The sequence below is a fragment of the Trichoplusia ni genome, chromosome 15 (genome assembly GCF_003590095.1).
Source record: "Trichoplusia ni isolate ovarian cell line Hi5 chromosome 15, tn1, whole genome shotgun sequence".
In the NCBI taxonomy this organism is placed as follows: Eukaryota; Metazoa; Arthropoda; class Insecta; order Lepidoptera; family Noctuidae; genus Trichoplusia; species Trichoplusia ni.
Window position 1 is genome coordinate 4,086,314 of NC_039492.1, and position 12,515 is coordinate 4,098,828.

The 12,515-nt window shown below is 42.1% G+C and overlaps 2 protein-coding genes across 2 annotated transcripts; both read left to right on the plus strand.

Annotated features, from left to right (window-relative positions):
* The first annotated feature begins 765 nt into the window (after nucleotides 1–765).
* LOC113501244 lies at nucleotides 766–6,014 on the plus strand. The gene is made up of 4 exons (XM_026882326.1): nucleotides 766–903; nucleotides 1,163–1,304; nucleotides 1,391–1,524; nucleotides 3,905–6,014. The coding sequence occupies exons 1-4, from the start codon at nucleotides 790–792 to the stop codon at nucleotides 4,778–4,780; spliced, it is 1,266 nt and encodes a 421-aa protein (XP_026738127.1). The 5' UTR covers nucleotides 766–789; the 3' UTR covers nucleotides 4,781–6,014.
* Nucleotides 6,015–6,027: 13 nt separating this feature from the next.
* On the plus strand, nucleotides 6,028–12,077 carry LOC113501242. The gene is made up of 6 exons (XM_026882324.1): nucleotides 6,028–6,404; nucleotides 8,985–9,251; nucleotides 9,331–9,518; nucleotides 9,771–9,912; nucleotides 10,000–10,133; nucleotides 10,205–12,077. The coding sequence occupies exons 1-6, from the start codon at nucleotides 6,335–6,337 to the stop codon at nucleotides 11,135–11,137; spliced, it is 1,734 nt and encodes a 577-aa protein (XP_026738125.1). The 5' UTR covers nucleotides 6,028–6,334; the 3' UTR covers nucleotides 11,138–12,077.
* The last annotated feature ends 438 nt before the right edge of the window (nucleotides 12,078–12,515 follow it).

Sequence of the window (12,515 nt, forward strand, 5' to 3'; positions counted from 1 at the left end):
AGATTCCCTCCAGCATCATAAAAAGCATCCATAAAAACAAGTGCTGACTTTGAAAATTGCAAAGATAGGCCTTTCTCTCTCGGCCGGGATAAGCTTGTGTGAATCACACAAACGCTTATTTAAACCATTAAAATATTGTTGATGCCGCGTACAATTGTTTTGAAACGAGTGGTTGAGACTGGGCTATCAGTGCAGTCATTGTTTGCTGTTTAGTCACATACTGGTTTTAGATAATTCGCGTAATTCAGTCATTCAGAATAAGTGAAGTATTGAGTAGGAAAATTAATCCCAGGCTATGTCTGTCACGGACGGAAATAGCTCGTGCATTACATGCAACTTATTGCTCAACACATCCTCAGCATCACGTCTGGGTGCTCCGATCGGCAAACAGCAAGAATACTTTCACGCTGTCAGAAAGTCTTTGAACGAGGTTAATGACCCATCTGATATGAAGCTAGTTCCTGCTCACTGGTCCACTGACATCATCCAGAATGATCAGGGGGATGAGAAGTTCCTAGGTGTCGACGACGAACCCGGTTTTGATTTGTCTGATGAAGAAATTAGAAAGTTAAAATTATGGCCTCAAGGGGTTATTCCCTATTACATCGATGTCATTTCTTTTAATGGTTCGTATTACATTAAAAAAGTATTTGTCACGTATGTATATTTAAAACAACAACAGCCCTGATTATTTTATATCATTTACTTCCTCTAGACAAAGTACTCCGCGACCGAATCCGTCTTTTTCTCAACGTTATCAACAGTGTGACGCGAATTAGTTTCCTGGAGATGCCAAGTCCGCCGAAGGACGAGGTGACACGCTGGGTGTTCTTCGTTAACCGTCGAGGTCAACTGGGCTGTGGCGACCATTCGATCCTGAATCTTACCAACGAAGGAGTTCAAGTATATAACACCGTTAACGTTGGAAAGTTTTCCAAATTACTCAGTTGAAAAGACAAATTTTGGTAAAAGTAATAACATTGTAAGGCCTTCTGGAGGAAAAGCTTCTCACCTTTTTGTAAAACTTTTATAAACATTCAGACACCAAAATAATTATCTTTCCTAGTTTATGCTTCACTAACGCAAAACATACGCAGAGTATTCTAGATACTGTTAAGAGAACGACTGACAACCAACGATAATGTGTAACTTCATGTTGCAGCCTGTCATCTTGGGCTACGACTGCATGTCTACGGGGGGCGAGCTGGCAGAAGCTGTGTTGTCGATAGCTGGGATCCCACCGCAGCACAACGCTCCGAATCGTGACGAGTACATCAAAGTGATCGACGATAATATCTTACCGGGTACTTTAAATCATTTTTTAGTGAACTATCGCTCCCTTGAATTAGTAAAACTAATAAGACTTCTAAACGCGAAATTTGTGTTTCAGAGAAAAAGTATTTGTTTCAAAAACTCAATCACGATCAGTGGTTGTTCTACGACATCAAATACGACTTTTCGAGTGCTGGGCATTTCCATTACCACAAACATTCAGTAAATGGACGAGCTACGATCTTGACCCAGGTAAGCTATGCTTCTGGGCACCCCCAGTGGTCCAGGGCATGCAGCCCCAGTTGCTAGAGGCGGTGGTGTCGGCCCTCTTCCCTGAGCGGACGGGACACGTTCCCCCGACGATGGCTTCGCCTTCAGTCGCAGACTCTCCTGAAGAGGAGAGCATTGATGTCCCCGAGGTGACGCAAGCAGAGACGGGAGCTAGAAGCTGAAGGAGCTAGAGCCCCAGCTGAGGGGGCTCTTCACGGCATGCCTCGAGCGGGGTCAGTTTCCCAGTTTGTGGAAGGAGGGGAGGCTGGTCCTGCTCAGAAAGGAGGGGCGCCCCGCTCGCGTCGCCGTCCGCATACCGGCCCATTGTGCTGCTAGATGAGGCGGGCAAACTGTTTGAGCGAATCATCGCAGATCGCCTCGTCAGCCACTTGTGCAGAGAGGGGCCGGACCTGGACGACAACCAGTTTGGTTTTCGTCGGGGGCGCTCCACCATAGATGCTATCATGCGCGTGAAGGCCCTGGCGGAGGAGACAGTGTCCCGGGGTGGGGTGGTGCTGGCGGTGTCGTTGGACATCTCCAACGTCTTCAACACCCTACCCTGGAGTTGTATTCGGGAGGATCTAAAATATCATCGTGTGCCTCCCTACCTCCGTCGTACAGTAGGGGCTTATCTGGAGGATAGGTGCGTCACCTATCGGGGACGTGACGGTGCTGGTCGGCACCTCATGTCGTGCGGTGTTCCACAGGGATCGGTTTTGGGGCCGCTCCTGTGGAACATCGGCTACGACTGGGTGCTGAGAGGCGAGCTCCCGTCGGGCGCCGACTTGACGTGTTACGCGGACGACACGCTAGTCACAGCCCGGGGGAGCTCGCACAGGGCAGCGGCGTTGATAGCCACGGCTGCGGTGTCACAGGTAGTGAACCGCATCCGGCGCCTGGGCCTAGAAGTGGCTCTGAACAAGTCGGAGGCCATGGTGTTTCATGGACCCCGACGTGCGCCGGCGCCGGGATCACACATCATGGTCAGTGGGGCCCGGATAGCTGTCGAGTCCACCATGAAGTACTTGGGATTGGTGGTCGACAGCCGATGGGAATTCGGAACCCGTTTCCGGCGCCTGGCGCCTAAGCTGATGGGCGCGGCGGGCGCGCTTTCAACGCTGCTTCCCAACATGGGGGGTCTGAGCACCGTCTGTAGGCGGTTGTACGTGGGAATCGTGCGGTCCATGGCCCTGTATGGGGCCCCTGTGTGGGCGATGGACCTGACGGCTGGCACACTCGCCATTCTGCGTAAACCGCAGAAGGCGATGGCCGTCAGAGTCGCCCGCGGGTACCGCACGATCTCCTACGAGGCGGCTTGCGTACTGGCCGGATCCCCGCCCTGGGACCTGGAGGCGAAAGTACTCGCGTCGTTGTACCGATGGCGCGAGGAAGAGCGGGCACGGGGCTCGAAGCCGGCGCAGCGACAGATCGCACTGCGCCGAGCTGAGCTCCGTCAGGTCTTGGTGGCAGAATGGCGGCAAAGGCTTCTGCGCCCTGCCGCCGGCCTCGCAACCGTCGAGGCGATCCGGCCAGTGCTCGACGACTGGCTCGGGAGAAGGCACGGTTCCCTGTCGTTCAGGGTGACGCAGGTACTGTCGGGGCACGGTTGCTTCGGCAGGTACCCGTGTCGCATAAACAGGGAGCCGGACACTCGGTGCCACCACTGCGTCCATTGCGGGGAGGACACATCGCAACACACTATCGCCGAGTGTGTGGCTTGGGAAGAGCATCGCCGTGTCCTCACAAATAAAGTAGGAGGCAATCTGTCGCTGCCGACCGTAGTGCAAAAGATGGTGGTCGGTAGCGCAGAGTCGTGGGACGCGGTGGTGTCCTTCTGCGAGGACGTGATGTCGCAGAAGGAAGCTGCGGAGCGGGAGAGGGAGATCTCAACTCCCTTCCCCGGCCGCAGAAAGCGCACCGGGTGCAGGAGGAGGGCGGACAACGCCCTCTTTCAGCCCCCATGAATAGGTTCAGGGGCGCGGTACTTGGGGAATCCCCCCGCCCCTATTCCATGGACCCGAGGCGGAGGCGCGAGCGAGTGTCGGCGCGCGCCTCTGAGGCGGTGCACGGGGTAGGCAAACACCTCACTACCCCGTGCACGAGGCGAGGCCCGGACAGACCGGGCCGGTACTAGTGCGGGGCTGCGGAGGAATTTGGACTCCCACGGCCCCGCGTGCCCACGTGCGATTAGACACACCGGGGGGTTTTAGCCGGTAAGAGTCCGGCACACCCCTCCGCCTCTCCCCTGGCGGAGGAAGTCCATGAGGATTTCCCCCCGAAAAATAAAAAATGTGAGCAATGCTTTGCGGTGTTATTACACTTAGTTACCAAATTCACTTTGCTTTTATATGTACGTCCACAGCCACTGTATAATGGAATATCGATGGGTGAGAACAACGGTTTTACAATCAGCGATATAGTGAAACTAAGAATGCTGTACAACTACATTGTGAGGAAAAAAGTAAATATAGTGTCACAATGTAACCGACTATTTATGCCATCGTCGATAGCAGGTTTCAAAAAGAGAAAACCGAATCTTCTGGATAAACTACCCAGAAACAAGCCACACCAATACTTAGGACTTTCAAAAGAGCGTGCAGAAACCGAAGACAGTCAAGGCAAAAACGCTAATGAGGACACGACGGAAGAGAAAAGTAATTATAGTTACAATGATGATTATACTCATGAATCAGGTGATGTAGGAAAAAAAACTACAGTAAATGCGGAACACGAAAAATTGGGAATTTCAATTCTTTCGGACATGCATCCAAAAGAAAGAACTGAAATTATAGAAGAGATAATTAAAGTAGTTACAGAAATAACGAAAGGGATTCCAAAACTACGTCCCATACGTCAGTATTTCTCGAACATATTACAACAGTTCCTTTTTAAGGCAGACAAATTGAAAGTAGAGCCCGGACAAAAAAAATTGAGCTACACTATTCCAGTCGACATTCATTCAGAAGAAAAAAATAAAATGACTGAAGAAGTAATTACATTGCTGACGGATTCACCAAAATGGCTTTCAAAATTACCAAAAACAGAGCGGTATTTGAAAAAAATATTAAAACACCCTTCTAAGAAAGAGATGTTCATGGAACTGGACAAAATACCCAAAGAGGGTATTGATGTGGAAAAGAAAATGAAATTGAGTATAGGATCAGTAAAAGACTTTACGAAAAATGTGTTAAGAGAACTTGGTGTCTTGTATGTAGTAAACCGTATCTTTAATGACTAATTTTAATTAAAAACGAAAAATATAAAAAAAATTGAAAAGAATAGTGTTTACTTTATCAAATCCACTAAAGATGCGACGATGCAAATTTCTGAACCCGAAAAATAATAAGCGCTATGTATGTAGGTACAGTTTGTAACATTATAGATACTAATGTGATGTTAAACGGCGGCAAATTTACTTTCATCCAGTGCAGTCCCCCCCCCCCCTGCGCATGTTTTATTATTCGTAAAAGTATCTCATGTCTCATGTTTGTATAGTCAACTCACAAATTACATTTATAAGTCGTTTTAATTCACACTGATACTTTTTGTGAAATGTGTGTCTGTGACTCATTCACAGCATTTGTGTGTGTCCAATTTTATTTTTCTTTAACTTTCCGTTGTTTGTTGTTCAATAATGAAAAAAAAGTCTAATGGAAAATAACGATCGCGTTAGATACCTTTAATAAACTAGGTAACTTAGTGGTTTCTCAATTTGAATTGTTTCTAGGGAATATCTGACGAAGGGCGGGACTTGGATGTTTTATGATCCTGCGACTTGCCCAATATTTGCACAAAATATCTTAGGTATCGATAAAGTAATTTTGAAGGAGTTTAACAAACACCGCGTCTTTTTTCTATTTTTGTGGAATCAGTAAAATACTTACAACAATATATTACTTTTTGATAACGTGTTATATAGATACTATTCGTCACTTGATGTCCTTGCGTAGTAGGCATGGCTAGTATTGTGAAGCTAGTATGTGATCCCTACAAACTGTACAGACATGCTACTCTAGTACGTCTCCGCCGAATTAACTAGAACTTCTGAGTTTCTATGATAAATTAAGCTCGACGTCGACAATGGATACATATATTTGAACCAGAAATCTATATGCCAGCAAAAACATTCTGTAAATAACTAGCCAAGTCTCGATGGAGCTGCTTGTTTATCTGTAAAAAGGAATGAAATCTAGACAAAGTTGTGCCATGTTTAAGGTTCCCTACCGCGATTTCTTTATTATTATAATAGTATAGGATGGTACGGCTGTGTTTGTTTTGCGCTCGACTTGGCCGAGCACTGCCATGCTCCCTAATAAACAGAAATCCCACACCGATACGTTCCACGTCCCTTGCATTGGATCAGGTTTTCTAGAATATCCAAACGTGTATCAACTCGAAATCTATTGCAGTACGGTACCCTCTGAGACGTATTGGCAAACAGCAAGAATACTTCCATCCTGCCAGAAAGTGTCTTAACAAGGTGAACTAATTTGGGAGGGCAGCATTTGTAGATTTCAGTTTTATAACGTAGGAACCTTGATACTTGTCAAGTTTCACTGAAAAGTAGAATCTTCTGTTAAATCTTTGTTAGAAATCAGCTTGCTGTACTGGAAAAGAAATAAACCCACTGTAATGTTCTGCTTGATAGCAAACATGAAAAAAACAAAGTAAGTAATTCTATGTTGCAATGCCATAAAACGCCGGAAACTACTCAAATGATTTTTGTGATCAGTTGTTTTATTGTAAATTGTTATGGGATTGAAATCAACATTTTATTATAGTACTCAAAACCATGGTTTTGTGCGGTCCAGTTTATTGCGTCAACATATTATTCTTCTTAACAGTTTTGATGTGTCCAAAGCGTAAGTGTTATAATCTCTTTACAAAACAAAGGAAAAGTATCTAATCACAAATGTACACGTTTAGGGGTGTCAGCATTTATAAAAGCTCAATACTCAATACTCAATACATTTATTGCATTCCACAATGTGAACTTAGGTGGTAGGTACACAAGATACATTAGGTTTGGAGCATTGTGGGTCCTGTCGGGCATAACAAAAATAAGAATTTGGAGGAGGGCTATTAATAACATTTTCAGTTTTACAAATTAATAATAATATAGGTAAAGTATTTCTACAATTCTTATCTACATTGGTTTTGGTATTCATATCTACATTTCTATGAATTTAAATTATAAATATATTTTATTATTATTCCACATAAATTAATTTATATGGAATAATAATAAAATATAATTAAAACAGAAATAAATAAATAGTGTTAATTAACACTATTTATTTATTTCTGTTTTAATTATTTACTTTATCACTTAAATATTCTTTTATACTATAATAACATTTTTGGATGAGGAATTGTTTTAAATTGTTTATAAATATGTTACATTTTTGTTCATTTTTAATTTTATCTGGTAATTTATTGTATATTTTGACTGACATTACTAAAGTACTTGTAGAGTTAGAGCTAATAAGACACCTCAAGTGCTTACGGAAAATACTTCACATCCGATGGTCTGACCGCGTACGGAATACTGAAGTGCTGCGAAGGGCCAATGTACCAATGTAGGTGGCAATGAATCTTATCTCATGCGCTCGGCGTCAGCTTCGGTGGTGCTGACATGTGACGCGTATGGCGGAGGAAAGAACAGCTAAGCGCATTTTTTACTCAGAACTTGAATAAGGCAAGCGGAAGCATGGCGGACAACTCCTCAGGTACAAAGCGAAGCGACATATGGAGCAGTGCGACAATAATCCCTCGCTGTGGGAGCAGCAGGCTGCCAGACGGTCGGAGTGGAGAGCGCTAGTTAAAGCTAGCGTCAAAACTTTTGAAAACCGGTAGTTCCTTGAGCTGGATGCCAGACACGACGAGCTGAAAGTCCGACCACCTGCGGCTATCAGCTTTCATGCCCGTAATGTGCGAGGATTTTCTCAAATAAAATTTTCTACACAAGCCACATGCGAGCACATCAACGGCAAAACCGGACTTGAAGACAGTCGCCGTGGCCGAAAGCGGTCGGGATTACATCATCATCACTTCACAGTCCATATAAAATTCTCTCAACCAGCCTGCTAATTCAAAAAGGAAAAACTACTAACGTTCTAAGATATTTAATTAGAATCTCTCCCATCAACAATGAATTTCGAACGAGTACCTCCTAGTTTATTGGAATTGCCATTAATCAACGGTTTAAGATAAACTATGCAACAAGGCTTATTATACAATCAATGATTATTTAAACGATGAAAATAGTAGGTCGCCGTGATTTACACAGGACGGTTTAGTGTAGATTAATGTTTAACGTGTTATTTAGATTGTATGTATTGATAGACATACTCTATGTATGTAACATTGTGTTACCTAGTTTGTTATATTTTTAGTACGATTATACGCATATAGATATTATTTTACGTAGGTACTTTGACATGTATAATTCTATGATGTCTTAGCAATTTATGTCGACTCCGTGTGTGCCTCAATAAATCGGCGGTAAATCAATGTTTGGGGTATTTCTTTCAGTCAACATTTTACTAGCCGGCAGCAGATGCGTCATGTTTTCTTAGTTATCACTGTCTGCGGTGTCGTCTTGGGTCGGGTCACCTCCTTTCCTCTAATATGGTCAGGGAGGTAATGGCTGACCCTTGCGCCATACTCGTGAACGGGTGCAGCTTGCGGTGACGGGTCGCTCTGCTGACCTTGGCCGTTTAGTTTCATAGTGGCTTAATTACAGCGAAATCAAATATGTGTTTTTTAGGCACGGCCCTTACACACTTATTTTGAGTGTTTATTATACGTAGTTATAAATTAAAATAAAGTTAATCTTCATCATCTAAAATTAGGAGTATCTAGGAACTAAACTAAACTAATATTTACATTTTGAAAGCTATATCAATATAAAAAGAAAAATATGCATTATTTACAAAGCGTCAAAAAAGATATCCTCATCCCTGCCAAAGTCGGGAAACGTGCCCAGAAGGCTGGCTGCATTGCCACGTTGTATGGCAATGCTAATTCTTTGGGCAAAATATAGACCAGCCTTCTGATCACGTGTAGAGTCGACCAAACGCTTTGCGAGTTCTTTATAAACTTATTTTGATATTGTACTGTATCATAATAATATTTATTATTATTCTTTTCTCACAGCAAAAGCACTTAGGCAGCAGTGAAGGATGAGCGAATCTGAGTGCTGTCCAATGTAACCTGACCTTCAAAAAGTGCTACTAAGTAGCCTATTGAATAATTGACTTTTGATTTTGAGTGCAGTCATAGTTTTGTTGGTTTGAGACACATACTAGTTTTGAAATAATTTGCGTAGTTCAGTCATTCAGAATAAGTGAAGTATTGAGTAGGAAAATGAATCCCAGGTTATGTCTGTCACGGACGGAAGTAGCTCGTGCATTACAACTTATTGCTCAACACATCCTCAGCATCACGTCTGGGTGCTCCGATCGGCAAACAGCAAGAATACTTTCACGCTGTCAGAAAATCTTTGAACGAGGTTAATGACCCATCTGATATGAAGCTAGTTCCTGCTCACTGGTCCACTGACATCATCCAGAATGATCAGGGGGATGAGAAGTTCCTAGGTGTCGACGACGAACCCGGTTTTGATTTGTCTGATGAAGAAATTAGAAAGTTAAAATTATGGCCTAAAGGGGTTATTCCCTATTACATCGATGTCATTTCTTTTAATGGTTCGTATTAGTATTTGTCACGTATGTATATTTAAAACAACAACAGCCCTGAAAATTTTATAACATTTATTTCTTCTAGACAAAGTACTCCGCGACAGAATTCGTCTTTTCCTCAACGTGATCAACAGTGTGACGCGAATTAGTTTCCTGGAGATGCCAAGTCCGCCGAAGGACGAGGTGACACGCTGGGTGTTCTTCGTTAACCGTCGAGGTCAACTGGGCTGTGGCGACCATTCGATCCTGAATCTTACCAACGAAGGAGTTCAAGTATATAACACCGTTAACGTTGGAAAGTTTTCCAAATTACTCAGTTGAAAAGACAAATTTTGGTAAAAGTAATAACATTGTAAGGCCTTCTGGAGGAAAAGCTTCTCACCTTTTTGTAAAACTTTTATAAACATTCAGACACCAAAATAGGTAACATCTTTCCTAGTTTACGATTCACTAATGCAAAACATACTCAGAGTATTCTAAATATTGTTAAGAGAAAGACTGATAATGTGTAACTTCATGTTGCAGCCTGTCATCTTGGGCTACGACTGCATGTCTACGGGGGGCGAGCTGGCAGAAGCTGTGTTGTCGATAGCTGGGATCCCACCGCAGCACAACGCTCCGAATCGTGACGAGTACATCAAAGTGATCGACGATAATATCTTACCGGGTACTTTAAATCATTTTTTAGTGAACTATCGCTCCCTTTGAATTAGTAAAACTATTAAGACTTCTAAACGCGAAATTTGTGTTTCAGAGAAAAAGTATTTGTTTCAAAAACTCAATCACGATCAGTGGTTGTTCTACAACATCAAATACGACTTTTCGAGTGCTGGGCATTTCCATTACCACAAACATTCAGTAAATGGACGAGCTACGATCCTGACCCAGGTACGCTACGCTTTGCGGTGTTATTACACTTAGTTACCAAATTCACTTTGCTTTTATATGTACGTCCACAGCCACTGTACAATGGAATATCGATGGGTGAGAACACCGGTTTTACAATCAGCGATATAGTGAAACTAAGAATGCTGTACAACTACATTGTGAGGAAAAAAGTAAATATAGTGTCACAATGTAACCGACTATTTATGCCATCGTCGATAGCAGGTTTTAAAAAAAGAAAACCGAATTTTCTGGATAAACTACCCAGAAACAAGCCACACCAATACTTAGGACTTTCAAAAGAGCGTGCAGAAACCGACAACAGTCAAGGCAAAAACGCTAATGAGGACACGGAAGAGAATAGTCATTACGATGAGGATTATACTTATGAATCAGATGATGTAGGAAAAAAAAATACAGTAAATCCGGAACACGAAAAATTGGGCATTTCAATTCTTTCGGACATGCATCCAAAAGAAAGAACTGAAATTATGGAAGAAATAATTAAAGTAGTTACAGAAATAACGAAAGGGATTCCAAAACTACTCCCCATACGTCAGTATTTTTCGAACATATTACAACAGTTCCCTTTCAAGGCAGACAAATTGAAAGTAGAGCCCGGACAAAAAAAAAATAACTACACTATTCCAGTCGACATTAATTCTGAAGAAAAAAATAAAATGACGAAAGAAGTACTTATATTACTGAAGGATTCACCAAAATGGCTTTCCCAATTACCAAAAACACAGCATTATTTGAAAAAAATATTAAAATACCCTTCTAAGAAAGAGATGTTCATGAAACTTGAAAAACTATCCAAAGGGGATATTGATGTGGAAGCGAAAATGAAAATAAGGCCAAATTTGTCTGACCTGTCAAAAACGTCTCAAGAGGTACAGAAACTACTTTTTCCACAGATTTTTGTTTCGATAGTTGCCGATATAGTTTTAACAAGAACGTTGAAATATATAAAGAAAAAATATAGAGCCCACCATCATAAATTTTAATTTTTTGTTTAAGAAGCAAAGCATTGAGCATTAAGTACACATGTTTACGACTTACTACGACTACGTTTTGTGGTTAGCAACCGCCCGGACCTTACAAATGCGACTATGGCGATCCACAGGTACACAAGTCAGTGACCAAACCATCGGAAATCGTCTCCACGAAAATATTCAATGCTCCAGAATACGGGCAGTTCAAATCAAACTAACCAGGGCTCATCGAGCAGCACGTTTAAGGTTCGCTTGGGAGCATTTGGTTTGGACTAAAGAGAATTGGAGCACGGTACTCTTTACAGACGAATGTAAGGTCAAGTTTTATAGTGACGACAAACGAATATGCGAGTGGAGAAAACAAGGCAAACGATTTACAGAACCTTGCATCCATGGAACAGATCGTTTTGGGGGTCCAAGTGTTATGGTCTGGGAAGGAATTAGCTTATCGGGCAGAGCAGAGCTTGTAATTCTTGAGGGAGGGTCTGTAACGACCACGTTGAGCGAGTCATCCAACCTCACGTCATCCCATTTTCACAAAGTGGGTGTTTGTTTTGTGTTAATGCAAGATACTGCTTATCCCCATACGCCTCGCATTACACAAAGAGCACGTTCTGAAGCCAATATTTCCGTTTTGCTATAGCCTGCAATGAGCCCCGATCTCAATCCGATTGAACATTTATGGAATGAACTGAAATCAAGCCTCGAAGAAAGTTATAGTCAGTTGAATAGTCAACAGGAGCTCATAAACACGCTAAAACTCTATTGGGAACGAATACCAGAGCAAAATGTTACCCATTAGATTGAAAGTGTACCAGATAGGCTCAGAGAGTGCATCCAGAGTAGAGGACGCCCCACTCGTAAATAAGAAAGCATTGCTCTAGAATTATATGCAAAAAACATGTTAGGTTAAGTTTACTGTGCTCATTATTTTATCGCAATTTCCCTAAAAAGTGAAAATTTTATGTGAATTTTTAAGAAAATAAACAATTTTGATTGTTGATTATGCTAAAACAGTTGTTTAATCCTCAGCCTAACCACATTTATCAAAAAATAACAATTAAGTATGAATACTTCGTGCTTCTTGTACAGCTCCTTGTACAGCATAAAGATACTACATCTTTAGCCCTATTTTGTTTTGAGTAGCTTATTATAGATTTATAAGTATTGGAATATTGTTTTGTGTGTTTCATACAGGAAGAGCAAGCAGTGCAGTTTTTCCTTTGCGCATGTGGTTTTTATGTGTAAAAGTACTTGTTTGTTTTCTTCTTACAAATTAAATTTTGAGGATACTTTATTTCTTCTTACATTTATAATAGATTATTTTTGAAATAACACGAAACTCGAAGTTAAAGTAAGTCTGAGTTGAGAAGTATTTAAGTAATAGTTC